Source organism: Stenella coeruleoalba (genome assembly GCF_951394435.1).
Source record: "Stenella coeruleoalba genome assembly, chromosome: 10".
Classification (NCBI taxonomy): Eukaryota; Metazoa; Chordata; class Mammalia; order Artiodactyla; family Delphinidae; genus Stenella; species Stenella coeruleoalba.
In genome coordinates this window covers 98,235,135-98,251,750 of record NC_137156.1, presented here as the reverse complement: position 1 = coordinate 98,251,750, position 16,616 = coordinate 98,235,135, and the positions used below count along the sequence as shown (strand labels likewise).

Sequence of the window (16,616 nt, the reverse complement as noted above, 5' to 3'; positions counted from 1 at the left end):
AGTGTTCTAACTTCATTCTTTTACGTGTAGCTGTCCAGTTTTCCCAGCAGCACTTATTGAAGAGACTGTTTTTTCTCCATTGCATATCCTTGCCTCCTTTATCATAGATTAGGTTGACCATAGGTGCGTGGGTTTATCTCTGGGCTTTCTATCCTGTTCCGTTGATCTGTATTTCTGTTCTTGTGCCAGTACCATATTGACTTGATTACTGTAGCTTTGTAGTATAGTCTGAAGTCAGGAAGCCTGATTCCTCCTGCTCTGTTTTTTTCCCTGAAGATTGCTTTGGCTATTTCAGGGTCTCTTGTGTCTCCATACAAGTTTTAAGATTTTTTGTTCTAGTTCTGTAAAAATGCCATTGATAATTTGATAGGTATTGCATTGAATCTGTAGATTGCTTTGTGTAGTATAGTCATTTTCACAATATTTATTCTTCCAATCCAAGAACATGGTATATCTCTTCATCTGTTTGTATCATCTTTAATTTCTTTCATCAGTGTCTTATAGTTTTCTGAGTACAGGTCTTTTGTCTCCCTAGGTAGGTTTATTCCTCGGTATTTTATTCTATTTGTTGCAGTGGTAAATGGGAGTGTTTCCCTTATTTCTCTTTCAGATTTTTCATCATTAGTGTATAGGAATGCAAGAGATTTCTGTGCATTCATTTTGTATCCTGCAACTTTACCAAATTCATTGATTACCTCTAGTAGTTTTCTGGTGGCATCTTTAAGATTCTCTATGTATAGTATCATGTCATCTGCAGACAGTGACAGTTATACTTCTTCTTTTCCAATTTGTATTCCTTTAGGTTCTTTTTCTTCTCTGATTGCCGTGGCTAGGACTTCCAAAAACTATGCTGAATAATAGTGGCAAGAGTGGACATCCTTGTCTTGTTCCTGATCTTAGAGGAAATGCATTCAGTTTTTCACATTGAGAATGATGTTTGCTGTGGGTTTGTCGTATATGGCCTTTATTATGTTGAGGTAGGTTCCCTCTATGCCCACTTTCTGGAGAGTTTTTAGTATAAATGAGTGTTGAATTTCATCAAAAGGTTTTTCTGCATCTATTGAGATGATCATATTGTTTTACTTCTTCAGTTTGTTATTATGGTGTATCACATTGATTGATTTGCATATATTGAAAAATCCTTGCATCCCTGGGATAAATCCCACTTGATCATGCTGTATGATCCTTTTAATGTGTTGTTGGATTCTGTTTGCTAGTATTCTGTTGAGGATTTTTGCATCTATATTCATCAGTGATATTGGTCTGTAACTTTCTTTTTTTGTAGTATCTTTGTCTAGTTTTGGAATCAGGGTGATGGTGGCCTCATAGAATGAGTTTGGGAGTGTTCCTTCCTCTGCAATTTTTTGGAACACTTTGAGAAGGATGGGTGTTAGCTCTTCTCTAAATGTTTGATACAATTCACCTGTGAAGCCATCTGGTCCTGGACTTTTGTTTGTTGGAAGATTTTTAATCACAGTTTCAATATCCTTACTTGTGATTGGTCTGTTCATCTTTTCTATTTCTTCCTGATTCAGTCTTGGAAGCTTATACCTTTCTAAGAATTTGTCTACTTCTTCCATGTCGTCCATTTTATTCACATAGAGTTGCTTGTAGTAGTCCCTTAGGATGCTTTGTATTTCTGCGGTGTCTGTTGTAACTTCTCCTTTTTCATTTCTAATTTTATTGATTTGAGTCTTCTCCCTCTTTTTCTTGATGAGTCTGGCTAATAGTTTATCAATTCTGTTTATCTTTTCAGAGAACCAGCTTTTAGTTTTATTGATCTTTGCTATTGTTTTCTTTGTTTCTATTTCATTTATTTCTGCTGTGATCTTTATGATTTCTTTCCTTCTGCTAACTTTGGGTTTTGTTTGTTCTTCTTTCTCTAGTTCCTTTAAGTGTAAGGTTAGATTGTTCATTTGAGATTTTTCTTGTTTCTTGAGGTAGGCTTGTATTGCTATAAACTACCCTCTGAGAACTGCTTTTGCTGCATCCCACAGGTTGTGGATCATCGTGTGTTCATTGTCATTTGTCTCTAGGTATTTTTTGACTTCCTCTTTGATTTCTTCAATGATCTCATGGTTTTTTAGTAACGTACTGTTCAGCCATGTGTTTGTGTTTTTTACGTTTTTTTCCCTGTCATTGATTTCTAATCTCATAGCATTGTGGTCAGAAAAGATGCTTGATATGATTTTAATTTTCTTAAATTTACTGAGGCTTGATGTGTGACCCAAGATGTGATGTATCCTGGAGAACATTCCATGTGCACTTGAGAAGAAAGTGTAATCTGCTGTTTTTGGATGGAATGTCCTATAACTATGAATGAAATCTGTCTGGTCTGTTGTGTCATTTACAGCTTGTGTTTCCATATTAATTTTCTGTTTGGATGATCTGTCCATTGGTGTGAGGTGTTAAAGTCCCCCACTATTATTGTGTTACTGTCGATTTCCTCTTTTATAGCTGTTAGCAGTGCCTTGTGTATTGAGGTGCTCCTGTGTTGCATGCATACATACTTATAATTGTTATATCTTCTTCTTGGATTTATCCCTTGATCATTATGTAGTGTCCTTCCTTGTCTCTTGTAACTTTCTTTATTTTGAAGTCTATTTTATCTGATATGAGTACTGCTGCTCCTGCCTTCTTTTGATTTCCATTTACATGGAATATCTTTTTCCATCCCCTCACTGTCGGTCTGTATGTGTCCCTAGGTCTGATGTGTGTCTCTTGTGATAGCATATATATGGGTCATGTTTTTGTATCCATTCAGTGAGCCTGGGTCTTTCGGTTGGAGCATTTAATCCATTCACGTTTAAGGTAATTATCGATAATGTATGTTCCTATTACCATTTTCTTAGTTGTTGTGGGTTTGTTTGTTTGTTTTTTTAAAGGAATTCCTTTATTTTTATTATCTTTTTTTTTTTTTTTTGCGGTATGCGGGCCTCTCACCATTGTGGCCTCTCCCATTGCGGAGCACAGGACGCGTAGGCTCAGCGGCCATGGCTCACGGGCCCAGCCGCTCCACAGCATGTGGGATCTTCCCAGACCAGGGCACGAACCCGTGTCCCCTGCATCGGCAGGCGGACTCTCAACCACTGCACCACCAGGGAAGCCCTATTATCATTTTTTATTTATTTTTTATTTTATTTTTGGCTGTGTTGGGTCTTTGTTTCTGTGCAAGGGCTTTCTCTAGTTGCAGCAAGTGGGGGCCACTCTTCATCGCGGTGCACGGGCCTCTCACTGTTGTGGCTCTCTTGTTGCGGAACACAGGCTCCACACACGCAGGCTCAGTAGTTGTGGCTCACGGGCCCAGTTGCTCTGCGACATGTGGGATCCTCTCAGACCAGGGCTCGAACCCGTGTCCCCTGCATTGGCAGGCAGACTCTCAACCACTGCGCCACCAGGGAAGCCCTTGTGGGTTTGTTTTTGTAGGTCCTTTTCTTCTGTTGTGTTTCTCACTTAGAGAAATTCCTTTAGCATTTGTTGTAGAGCTGGTTTGGTGGTGCTGAATTCTCTTAGTTTTTGCTTGTCTGTAAAGCTTTTGATTTCTCCATCGAATCTGAATGAGATCCTTGCTGGGTAGAGTAATCTTGGTTGTAGGTTCTTCCCTTGCATCACTTTAAATATGTCATGCCACTCCCTTCTAGCTTGTAGAGTTTCTGCCGAGAAATCGCTGTTAACCTTATGGGAATTCCCTTGCATGTTATTTGTCGTTTTTCCCTTGCTGCTTTCAATAATTTTTCTTTGTCTTTAATTTTTGCCAATTTGATTACTATGTGTCTCCACGTGTTTCTCCTTGAGTTTGTCCTGCCTGGGACTCTCTGTGCTTCCTGGACTTGGATGGCTATTTCCTTTCCCATGTTAGGGAAGTTTTTGACTACAATCTCTTCAAATATTTTCTCGGGTCCTTTATGTCTCTCTTCTCCTTCTTGGACCCCTATAATGCGAATGTTGTTGTGTTTAATATTGTCACAGAGGTCTCTTAGGCTGTCTTCAATTCTTTTCATTCTTTTTTCTTTATTCTGTTCCGCAGCAGTGAATTCCACCATTCTGTCTTCCAGGTCACTTATCCGTTCTTCTGCCTCAATTATTCTACTATTGAGTCCTTCTAGTGTATTTTTCATTTCAGTTATTGTATTTTTCATCTGTTTGTTCTTTAATTCTTCTAGGTCTTTGTTAAAAATTTTCTTGCATCTTCTCGATCTTTGCCTCCATTGTTTCTCCAAGGTCCTGGATCATCTTCACTATCACTATTCTGAATTCTTTTTCTGGAAAGTTGGCTGTCTCCACTTCACTTAGTTGTTTTTCTGGGGTTTTATCTTGTTCCTTCATCTGGTACAAAGTCCTTTGCCTTTTCATGTTGTCTATCTTTCTGTGAATGTGGTTTTCCTTCCACAGGTTGCAGAATTGTAGTTCTTCTTGCTTCTGCTGTCTGCCCTCTGGTGGATGAGTCTATCTAAGAGGCTTGTGCAAACTTCCTGATGGAAGGGGGGTTAGAGCTGGGTGTTTCCCTGGCAGGCAGAGCTCAGTAAAACTTTAATCCACCTTTCTGCTGTTGGCTGGGGCTGGGTTCCCTCCCTGTTGGTTGTTTGGCCTGAAGCGACCCAGCACTGGAGCCTACTCAGCTCTTTGGTGGGGCTAATGGCCGACTCTGGGAGGGCTCACACCAAGGAGTACTTCCCAGAACTTCTGCTGCCAGTGTCCTTGTCCCCATGGTGAGCCACAGGCACCCCCCCCCCCCCCGCCTCTGCAGGAGACCCTCCAACACTAGCAGGTAGGTAGGTCTGGTTCAGTCTCCTATGGAGTCACTGCTCCTTCCCCTGGGTCTCCATGCACACACTACTTTGTATGTGACCTCCAAGAGTCGCGTTTCTGTTTCCCCCAGTCCTGTGAAAGTCCTGCAATCAAATCCCACTAGGCTTCAATGTCTGATTCTCTAGGAATTTCTCCTGCCGTATCCTGTGGTTGGGAAGCCTGACATGGGGCTTAGAACCTTCACTCCAGTGGGTGGACTTCTGTGGGATAAGTGTCCTCCAGTTTATGAGTCACCACCCAGCAGTTACGGGATTTGATTGTATTGTGATTGCGCCCCTCCTACCATCTCATTGTGGCTTCTCCTTTGTCCTTGCCTGGGGGGGTATCTTTTTTGGTGAGTTCCAGTGTGTTCTGTCGATGACTGTTCAGCAGTCTGCTGTCGCTTTTGGGAGTGAGAGCATGTCCCTGTACTCTGCCATCTTCAACCAGTCTCAGCAGTGTCTTTTTTTCTTTTTTATTGAAGTATAGTTGATTTAAAATGTGTTAATTTCTGCTGTACAGCAAAGTGATTCAGTTATGTGTATCCACATTCTTTTTTATATTTCCTTCCATTATGATTTATTACAGGATATTGAGTAGTTCCCTGTGCTATATAGTAGGACCTTGTTGTTTATCCATTGTATATATAACAGTTTGCATCTGCTAATCCCAAACTCCCAGTCCATCCATCTTGCACCCCCCATCCACCTTGGCAACCAGAAGTCTGTTCTCCGTGTCTCGGAGTCTCTTTCATAGATAAGTTCATGTCATATTTTAGATTCCACATATAAGCGATATCATATGGTATATGTTGTTCTCTTTCTGACTTACTTCACTTGATATGATGATCTCTAGGTCCATCCATGTTGCTGCAAATAGCATTAATCTTTTTTATGCCTGAGTAATATTCCGTTGCGTGTGTTTCACATCTTCTTTATCTGTTCATCTGTCAGTGGACATTTAGGTTGTTTCCAACTCTTAGCTCTTGTAAATAGTGCTGCTGTGAACATAGGGGGCATGTATCTTTCTGAATTAGAGTTTTCTCTGGATATATGCCCAGGAGTGGGATTGCTGGATCATATTGGTAGCTCTGTTTTTACTTTTTTGAGGAACGTCCATACTGTTTTCCATAGTGGCTGCACCAGTTTACGTTCCCACTGTCAGTGTAGGAGTGATCCCTTCTCTCCACGCCCTCTCCAGCATTTGTTATTTGTAGCCTTTTTGATGGTGGCCATTCTGATTGGTGTGATGTGGTACCTCACACCTACCTCATTGTAGTTTTGATTTGCACTTAGCGTAGTGTCTTCATCTGTGTTGTAGATCACCTATGGTGTAGCGTATGTCATAGTTTCTTCCTTTTGAAAGCTGAATAATATTCCATTGTGCCACATGTTATTTGTCCATTCTCTGTTGATGGACACTGGGGTGCTTCCACCTTTTGGCTATTGTGAATAATGCTGCAGTGCACATGGGTGTGCAAGTCATATCTCTTCAAGACCCTCTGCAGACAGCTTTTACCCAGCCTAGGGTCCCTTTTGGGTTCAGTGGTCCCAGAAAGATCCATCAGGCCCTATCTAAAAGCCACAGAATTTGAGCTGGAATGACCCTCAAAGGATAGCTAATCCAACCCTATTTCTAGTGAGTGCCAATATCAGGACTAGTACCCAGGTGTGGTGGCACCCAGGACAGGCCACTGTACCCTGACTGCCCTCAGTAGTGTTTACAAATCAATGGGCAAGTACCTGGTTGTACGTTCCACGTTTTGGGGTTTGCTGTTTCTATGCTTCTTACTCTTCCTCATAAGCCTGTTTCCCACAAAGAGCTCAGCGCTATTGCTGTCTTTATAGCATTCCTTCGCTGAAGGACTTAGTATGATTTCACTTCAGAGCATTCTACACAGTGCATGCTTAGTGAATAGTCTATCCCTAAGGCAGCAGTTCTTAGAATCAGTTTTTTTATCAAGTTAATGTACATAGTTTTAGGTAGTTTTTATTTGGTTTTTTGTTTGTTTTTTGGCTGCCTTTGGTCTTCGTTGCGGCGAGCGGGAGCTAGTCTTCGTTGAGGTGCGTGGACTTCTTATTGCGGTGGCTTCTCGTTGCGGAGCATGGGCTTTAGGCATGCATGTGGGCTCAGTAGTTGTGGCTCCCGGGCTGTAGAGCACAGGCTCAGTAGTTGTGGCGCACGGGCTTAGTTGCTCCGCAGCATGTGGGATCCTCGCGGGCCAGGGCTCGAACCCGTGTCCCCTGCACTGGCAGGCAGATTCCCAACCACTGCACCACCAGGGAAGTCCCTATGATTTTTTTTTTAATGCAGTCTAATTGTCCCTGTACGGAGGCAAACCTTTTCAACTTGTAGCTGCTGCTTCTGCCGTTTACTTCAGTGTATAAATAACATACCTATTAATCTGTTGTCTTCCTCTACCATGGTTCTCAAACTTTAGCATTGCTAAACTTGTTAAAACAGATTACCCACCCCACCCCTAGAGCTTCTGAACCAGTGGATCTGGGCTGGGACCCCAAAATTTGCATCTTTAACAAGTTCCCAGATGCTCCACACACTCTGGTCTGGGACCACGTTTTGAGAACCACTCTAACACCCCATAACCTCTCACTGGAGCTCTGTCAATTTGGTTAAACGGCATCCATGTTTACATTATTATTATTGCCAATATTTCATGTTACATCATTATTCACAGCATTGCCCCTCAGTTACTGTTATTCATATGCTTTTTGTTTAATCTTTTCTTCCAGTTTTAGTGATATAATTGATATGCATCACTGTATAAGTTAACAGTGTACAGCATAATGGTTTTGACTTGCATGTACTGTTAAATGATTACCGCTATAAATTTAGTTAGCATCCATCATCTCATATAGATATAATAGAGAAAAAAATTACTTTCCTTGTGATGTTACCTCTTAGGATCTACTCTCAATAGTTTTCATATATATTATACATGTGTTAGCTGTAGTCATCATGCTGTACATTACATACCAGTACTTATTTATCATGCAACTGGAAGTTTGTCATGCAAATCGAGTTTTGACCACCTTCCTCCTATTCCCCCTCCCCCACACACTGCCTCTGATAATCATGAATCTGATACCTTTTTCTGTGTTTGGTTTTTTGGCTTTAGATTACACATCCAAGTGAGATAGTACAGTTGTCTTTCACTGTCTTACTCTTTTCACTGAGCATAATGCCCTCAAGGTCCATATATGTTGTCACAAATATCAAATATTCTTTGTTTTCTATGGCTTAATAATACTCCATTTTATGTGTGTGTGTGTATATTTATATATAAATACAACTTAATTATTCACCCCTCTGTTGATGGTCAGTTAGGCTGTTTCCATGTATTGCTAATTGTAAATACTGCTGTTATGAACTTGGGGGGTCAAATGTCTTTTCAAGTTAGTGGGGTTTTTTGTTTTTCGGGGTTTTTTTGTTTGTTTTTAACATCTTTATTAGGGTATAATTGCTTTACAATGGTGTGTTAGTTTCTGCCTTATAACAAAGTGAATCAGTTATACATATACATGTTTCCATATCTCTTCCCTCTTGCCTCTCCCTCCCTCCCACCCTCCCTATCCCACCCCTCCAGGTGGTCACAAAGCACTGAGCTGATCTCCCTGTGCTATGTGGCTGCTTCCCACTAGCTATCTACCTTATGTTTGTTAGTGTATATATGTCCATGCCTCTCTCTTGCCCTGTCACAGCTCACCCTTCCCCCTCCCCATAGCCTCAAAAGTTAGTGTTTCATTTCCTTTGGATTTATACCCAGAAGTGGAATTGCTGGATCATATGGCGGTTCTATTTTTAATTTTTTTTAGTTTGTTTTATTGAAGTATGGTTTATTTACAATGTTGTATTAATTTCTGCTGTACAGCAAAGTGATTCATTTACACATATATACATATTCTTCTTCGTATTCCTTTCCATTATGGTTTATCACATGATATTGAATATGCTGCCATGTACTATACAGTAGGACCTTGTTGTTTGTGCATTCTATATACAATACTTTGCATTTCCTAATCCCAGACTCCCAATAGATCCCTCCCACACCCCCCATCCAGCTTGGCAACTCCAGCTTGGCAACCAGAAGTCTGTTCTCTAAGTCTTGGAGTCTGTTTCATAGGTAATTTGTCATATTTTGTTTCACATGTAAGTGATATCATATGGTATTTGTCTTTCTCATCATGACTTACATCACTTGATATAATATCTACGTCCACCCATGTTGGTAGAAGTGACATTATATTGTTCTTTTTTATAATAATAATTCCATTGTATATATGTAGCACATATTCTTTACCCATTCTTCTGTCAGTGGACATTTAGGTTGTTTCCATGTCTTGCCTATTCTAAATAGTGCTGCTATGAACATAGGGGTGCATGTACTTTTTCCAGTTATACTTTTATCTACCTATGTGGCAAGGAGTGGGACTGCCGAATTATATGGTAGCTGTGTGTTTACTGTTTGAGGAACCTCCATTCTCTTCTCCATAGTAGTTATTACCAGATCACAGTCCCACCAAAAACATAGGAGGGCTCCCTTTCTTCCATGCCCTCTGCTACATTTATTGTTTGTAGACTTTTTGTTCATGGCATTTTGAGTGGTGTGAAGTGATGCCTCCTTGCAGTTTTGATTTCCAGTTTTCTAATATTAGGAATGTTCAGCATCTTTTCATGTGCCTCTCTTTTTAACACTATGAGTAAAATGTACCTCTGGATATTGGCCTCCTAAAACTGGGCCCTGTTTTGAATTCCTTTCCTATTACCTGCTCCTGGGCATTTCGTGACAGCAGGGGTCTTTACAGGCTCACAGGCTTTGAGAATATGAAGTTCCCCTGAGCACCTGCTTTAAAGTTGTTGTTACTGGAAACGGCCAAAAGGCGGCAGGATCTTTTCATGCCCAGCTCTGGTTACACCTGCATGTACAGCCTAAGGGGAAGTCGTGTTCCTGGGTTGTGAGTTAGTGGAATGTGTCAGCACAAACACCCAAGGGCTTGTATCTCATTACTTCATTTCCCCCTTCCCAGACAGGTCCTAACCCCTGCAAAACCCCAGTGCTGAGGGTGCTGTCCTACATGGGTGGGGTGACCCTAATGAAGGCAGCTGAAGGTGGGAAGGCCACCACCAGCAGACGTGGAGGCTAGGAGACTATTCAGAGCTCTTCCTGGCCAGAGGGTCCACCATCCTCTGGGTGCACTAGGTTGGCTTTAGCTGCGGGGGGGGGGGGGGGGGGGGTCTGCCTGGATCTGGAGATTGTGGTGACATCCCCAGGGGACCAGACACTCCAGGTCCAAGGCGGGCTCATTTGCTGGTACATCCTCCCCAGCTCCCTCAGGCCCAGAACACTCCAGCCTTGTGTTGCTGGCTGCCCAGGCTCCAGGGGTGTGACAGTAGCCCAGGTTCCCCAAGCCAACACGGAATAGAGGAGGCATTTTTCTCTTTTTATTGTATTTTCTTTTTACTTCTGATTTTAGTTTGGAGTGTTGTACATTTACAGTGGTGTTTTTGTTTCTGGTGTACAGTGACGTGTTTCAGTTATGCAGATACATACTGTTCTCTCTCGGATTCTGTTCCCCTATTGGTTGTGACAGATTGTTGAGTAGAGTTCCTTGTGCTCCACAGAAAGTCCTTGTTGATTATCCATTTTATAAATATTAGTGTGTACAGGTTAATCCCAACCATGGCATTTGTCCCTCCTCCCATACTTTCCCCCTTGGTAACCCTAAGTTTCTTTTCTACGTCTGTGAGTCTGTTTCTGTGTTGTACGTTAGTTCACGCCTATCAATTTTTAGATTCCACCTCTTCGTGAAATCTTATCTGTTCTTCTCTGACTTGCTTCACTTAGTATGATCTCTAGGTCCCTCCACCTTGCTGCCAATGGCATTATTTCATTCTTTTTTATGCCTGAGTGTCCATTCCATTGTATATATGTACCACGTGTTCTCTCTCCATCCGCCTGTGGATGCAGATTGTGGTTGCTTCCGAACCTTGAGTGTTGTAGGTCTTGCTGTAGTCGGTGAATGTGCAAGTGTTGGCTTTCCAAGTATGGTTATCTGCAGACGTGTGCCCAGCAGTGGGCTTGCTGGGTCATATGGTAGCTCTGTTTGTGGTCGTTTAAGGAACCTCTGTAGTGTTCTCCATAGTGGCTCTACAAATTTACATTCCCCCCAGTGGTGTAGGAGGGCTCCCTTTTCTCCTTGGCCTCTCCAGCATTTATTGTTTGCAGACTTTTTGATGCTGGCCATTCTGGCAGGTGTGAGGTGATAGCTTGTTGGAGTTTGATGTCTCTAATGATTAGTGATGTTGAGCATCTTTTGTTTTTTGGCATTCTGTATGTCTTCTTTGGGAAACGTGTATTTAGATTTTCCACCCATATTTGGATTAGGTTGTTTTCTTGATCTTGAGCTGCATGTATATTTTGGAGATTAATCTTTTGTCTGTTTCATTTGCAAATATTTTCTCCCATTCTGAGGGTTGTCTTTTCGTCTTGTTTATGGTTTGATTTGCTGTGCAAAGTCTTAAGTTTCATTAGGTCCCATTGTTTGTTTTTATTTCCGTTACTCTAGGAGGTGGGTCAAAAAGGATCTTGCTGTGATTTATGTCATAGAGTGTTCTGCCTTGTTTTCCTCTAAGAGTTTGATAGTGTTTGGCCTTACATTTAGGTATTTAATCCATTTTGAGTTTCTTTTTGTGTATGGTGTTAGGAAGTGTTCTAATTTCCTTCTTTTACATGTAGCTGTCCAGTTTTCCCAGCCCACTTATTGAAGAGACTGTCTTTTCCCCATTGTACATCCTTTGCCTCCTTTGTCATACATTAGCTGACCATAGGTGCGTGGGTTTATCTCTTGGCTTTCTATCCTGTACAGTTGATCTATATTTCTGTTTTTGTACCAGTACCATACTCTCTTGCTTACTGTAGCTTTGTAGTATACTTTGAAGTTGGGGGGCCTGATTCCTCCAGCTGTTTTTCTTTCTCAAGATTGCTTTGGCTATTCAGAGTGTTTTGTGTTTCCATACAAATTGTAAAGTTTTTTGTTCTAGTTCTGTGAAAAATGCCATTGGTAGTTTGATAGGGATTGCATTGAATCTGTAGATTGCTTTGCGTAGTATAGTCATTTTTACAATGTTGATTCTTCCAATCCAAGAACCTGGTATATCTCTCCATCTGTTTGTATCATCATCTTTAATTTCTTTCATCAGTGTCTTTTATAGTTTTCTGCATACAGGTCTGTTGCCTCCTTTGGTAGGTTTATTCCTGGGTATTTTATTCTTTTTGTTTGAGTGGTAAATGGGAGTCTGCTTAATTTCTCTGATTTTTCATTGTTAGTTTATAGGCATGCAAGAGATTGGAAGTGGGCTTCTTGACAGTGGGCCCTGTTTTGAATTCTTTTTCGAAGAATTCATTGTACCTCTGGAAGTGTGCAGATACAGTTCTTCACTAGTCAGCTCAATTTGGGTTTCTGGCTTTCTCTCCTATGGGTGAAAGGACCTGCTGTTAAGTTCTGTTTTGGCTTGAGGCACTTTTTTCCACTCTGAATATGCCACTGGCTGAGATCAGGTAGGACAGCTGGTTTCTTTCCCTGCACCCGTGAGGCTGGAGCATCGGCTTCACAGCTGCCTGGATTCTCTGGTCAGGCTTGCTAGACAGTCAGGATGGCTACTCGACTCAGCAGTAGGTGAGGCTGGAATTACCTTCCTTGCCCTGGCAGTACCTAGCAGAATGGGATCAGAGAATGCATGGCTTATTTTAGGGGGAGCTGAAGAGTCAAGAGTGTGCACTGAATTCCTGATCAGGTGAGGCCACTAGATTTGCTATGCAGACAGTGAATGCCACTGGCAGTGCTTTCCATTCCCGTGTTACCTTAAGCAGGGTTGTTGACCGGCTATGTGGCTTCACTGGTTGGGCAGTCCAAAGGCTGTATTCAATAGCAAGTGCAGCTGTGGACTGGTGTGCTTTCCAGGGAAGCAGCTTTAAGGTTACTAATGCTTTGTTTGTGGTCTGGACTGTAGCCTACCTGTGCCCCAGCTTCCCTGTCAGAACAGACTCACTTGGGCCCTGCAGGTAGGGACTCAGGCTGTGGAGATCTGAGTGCTGGTTGTTGGAAGCCCTCTGGTCACAATCCGATTCTCAGCAGCTGGGCCTCACAGATTCAGCTGCGATCCTGGTGGAGCAAAACCAGAGTATCAGCACCTGCAAAGTGATGAGCACAATGCAGTGGGAGGGGGGAACAGGTGCTGGATGTCACTGGAGGGGCCAGAGCCTCAGGGGAGGCCGCTCCCTGTGGTACTGTGCCAGCCCCTGGAAGGGATGCTGGGATCAACGTGTGGCCCCTTCTTACCTTCAAACAGAGTAGGTCTCAGTGTCCATAGTGCAGGGCACTTCAGCCTCACTGCTGTGTTGTAGGATTTGTTCATGGTGTGTCTCTATGAATAGCTGTTAGTTCTTCTTTTGAGGGAAAGTGAAGCCGTGAACAAGTTGTGTCACCACTCTCCATACTCCTCCTTTCTTACTCTGTGTGGATACTTTTTCCTTTACTTCCATTTTGGTGGGATTTCAGTGGGGGGAACCAAAGTAAGTGCTCTCTTTACCCACAAGACTGTGAGCTGTAGTTCTTGCTGGAGATCTTTGCCCTCTTTAGAGAACCCAGGGAGGTAAGGGCAGGGATACATACCTGTAACGATGTGTGTGCTGGCTTGCAGGTGACCCTGTGGAAGGAGTCGGTTGACGGGCAGTGGGTGTGCATCAGTGATGTCAACAAGGGCCAGGGTTCTGTGTCCACTTCAGTCACAGAGGGTCAGCAGAACGAGCAGTGACAAGACAGGCACAGCCTGTTCTCTACCTGCTGCCTCCAGGACTGCCCCTTCGTGGGCCAACTGACCACACAGCTGGGAGGAAGAACACCCAGCTCCCACAAGATCACTTTCCTGGGAGTCGTTAAGAAATGCACCCAGATTATCATCTGCCTTAACATGATTTGATATGGTTTGTAATTTACTGTCCACCTGAACACACACTTGTTCTGAGGGAAAAACAACCATCAGCTCTATTATTTTAAGATATTGTTGGTCATTTTTATGTACCTTTTAGGTTCAGACATCATTTGGGGGGGTGGGGAATTGTTTCCAAAGTAATTAAATAAACTTGTATTGCTTATAATTCTTCCTGCATTTTTCTAACCCCTCCTTACAAAGCTCGTTTTACCTCTTGCTGGTTAGTGTCCTAGAACAGCATTACCAAGACCCAGGTCCCTATGGGCCTAGCTGAGTCCTGCCCACAGAGCTGATCTGTCACTGTGTAAGTCCTTGTGACTCAGACTATGCTGAAGGCACCATACAAAGCTACACTTGGCCTTCAGGGATGGGACTGCAGCCCCCAGCTCTGCTACTTATCCTGAGGCTAATAAAGTCTGCCCTGCACATACAGTGGAGTATCAACCATATCCCAAGAGTTTACAAGACTGAAGAGGAAAGCAGGCACAATTCACCTGGTTTTCTGCCGTCAGTGGAAGGAGCAGCTCACCAACACTGAAACAAGGATCACATCCAAGGGGAGGCCCTGGGACCCTGAAGTGAAACAGCTGAGACCTGTATGAGTGGCATGAACTGGGAGCTCTCACACGTGAAGCAGCACAGCAAACCTGTGTAGGAACAAACCCCCAACTTACTTACTGGTGAGGAAACTGGCAAGAAGGTCAAGAGCTGCCCTGGGCTGTCCACCGCCATGTGCCAGAGGCAGCGTTGGCATCCTAATCCGTGTCAGCTCAAAAATCGGAACTCTCAAGGCTGGAATCCAGGACCTGCTGCTGGGGCTCCTCAGCCGTAATCGGGGAGTGGAGCTCACGCCAGGCCTTTACGTGCGCACACACCAAGGAAAGGGCAGGCCGCTCACTGCAGGAGGTTCTGTGCACAGCTAAGTGTGGACCCGTCTTCTGCCTGTTCTTTGTCCATTTTTCAGCAGCAGAATCCCTGTTGTGAAATAAATCTTACATCATAACATATAAAATTGGAAAAAGTGCAACTACATTGGTTCAAGTGAGGACAGAGGGCCTGGCCCACAAGACCTCCCAAGGCATTCCGCAAAATCCTAGCCTGCACAGAACAATAGGAAAATTGCTGCTCCCTCCCTCCCATTATTCAGATGCGAAAAGAAAGGCCAAGGAAGCACCTTTGCTCGGGCTTCTCAATGGACACAAATTACACTGAATTCTAGTTAGCTCTACGTATCTGCCTTCCTTAACAAGCTCCGTGCTCCCAAGGGCAGGCCTGGTCCTCCTTACAGTGCCATATACAGATGATTAATGAGAAGGGACTGGTCCCATGTCTCACAGTGGGTTAGTGATAGCTTCTTGGGCTCCTGGCCATAGGCTGTGTTTATAGCTTACACCATCCCATCGAATAATCTGGAAGTAAATGAAATTACCACTGTCAACAGTTTATGCTTAGGGTGGTAACACGTTAGCCATTCCTGGGGTAAGGGAGATACCTCCAATTTGTTACAACAAAACAGGCCAACCAAGTGCAGTGCCATGTTGTGTCCATCTTCAGGGCAGTTGCCAAGCCCAAATGAGAGGAATGTAAGGGTAATTTAAAAGATACACAGAGAATTCTAGTTAGGGCAAGATGGCAGTAGCAGCCACACTGATTTTCAATCCTCTCACAAAAGCAAAGCAACTAGGATAGCAAAAGAAACCCCTGGGCTTTTGACACTAAGGTAGCCCCTCAAACTCTGAATCATCAAGGAGCAGGGCCAACCATTCATAAGGGGGAGATTTCCACTTCCACACAGGAAGGATTCACAGCTCCAAGAGTTTCCCTCAAGCCATTAACAACTAGAAAAACACAAACTCCATGAAACAACTGCTTTCCGATGTAGGACAACAGGCAGTGTTTGGAAGAAGAGGAAAAAGTGGGTGTGGGAAGGGAGCACCACAATGGCCGCAGCTTTCTTCCTGGAGGCAGTTCCCCAGGAAAGGGCAGGGAAATCGAATCCAGAGCAGCCTCACTGAGTTAAAAAGACAGATGAGAGTTCAGAAAGGCAAAGGTAGCATTTACACAGCAGAGTACTAGAGAAGAGCGAGCTGCTCAGAGATAGCCAGCTCCTCGGACCTGCAGGAGGGTCTCCTAGACTTTTGACCAAGTACTAACCTGCTTACGGGAAGGGTCAAACTCTCGTGACCAAAGAGCAGTGGGCCAAGCAATTCCCGGAACTCAACAGAGGGCGAGTAGTTCACGTTCCCAAGAACCAGAGTGCAACAGCCTCACGATACAAAGGGCACTGGGTCGAGTCCTAAGAAAGATCACGCGTCAATGGTGTATCTTCAATCAGGTCTAGAGTAAAGGCTGCTCTGGACCTTAAAAGCAAGCCTTGAAAGCATCAAACTGATCCACCAATAATTTCACTTTCTGCCAGATCAAAGCCCAACGCTCTTTAAAGGAACAACAAGAAAATTCAGCATGTGACAGCATAAAATTTACAACATCCATCACCTAATCCAAAATTACTGGGCAGGCAAAGAAGCAAGCAAATGACCCATAACCAGGAGAGGAAAACAGTGAATAGCCACAGACTCAGGAGAGAGACCATGGAATTAGCAGATGACTACCTCAAAGACAGCTATTATAAATATGCTCAAGAATGTAAAGGAGGGCTTCCCCGGTGGCGCACTGGTTGAGAGTCCGACTGCCAATTTAGGGGACACGGGTTCGTGCTCTGGTCCGGGAGGATCCCACATGCCGCAGAGCAGCTGGGCCCGTGAGCCATGGCCGCTGAGCCTGCGCGTCCGGAGCCTGTGCTCCGCAACAGGAGAGGC

At 43.5% G+C, this 16,616-nt stretch overlaps 1 protein-coding gene and 2 long non-coding RNA genes across 7 annotated transcripts in view; 1 reads left to right on the top strand and 2 right to left on the bottom strand.

Moving 5' to 3' along the window:
• SEC13 (SEC13 homolog, nuclear pore and COPII coat complex component) overlaps nt 1-13,915 on the top strand; it is a 54,623-nt gene extending 40,708 nt beyond the window's left edge. For both annotated transcript variants that reach the window (XM_079933494.1, XM_079933495.1), the window contains one exon: nt 13,507-13,915. In XM_079933494.1, coding sequence (XP_079789620.1) covers nt 13,507-13,620 — 114 coding nt within the window. In that variant the 3' untranslated portion in view covers nt 13,621-13,915. The remainder of the gene's footprint in view (nt 1-13,506) is intronic.
• Nucleotides 10,089-13,572, bottom strand: LOC307192522. The gene is made up of 4 exons (XR_013830094.1): nt 13,479-13,572; nt 13,146-13,252; nt 12,856-12,968; nt 10,089-12,518 (listed from the first exon to the last, which is right to left on the bottom strand). It is a non-coding gene; the product is annotated as an uncharacterized lncRNA (long non-coding RNA).
• Nucleotides 13,916-14,065: 150 nt separating the features above from the next.
• The window catches only part of LOC307192520, a 68,956-nt gene continuing 66,405 nt past the window's right edge, over nt 14,066-16,616 (bottom strand). For all 4 annotated transcript variants that reach the window (XR_013830089.1, XR_013830090.1, XR_013830091.1 and 1 more), the window contains one exon: nt 14,066-14,772. This is a non-coding gene — a long non-coding RNA (uncharacterized lncRNA). The remainder of the gene's footprint in view (nt 14,773-16,616) is intronic.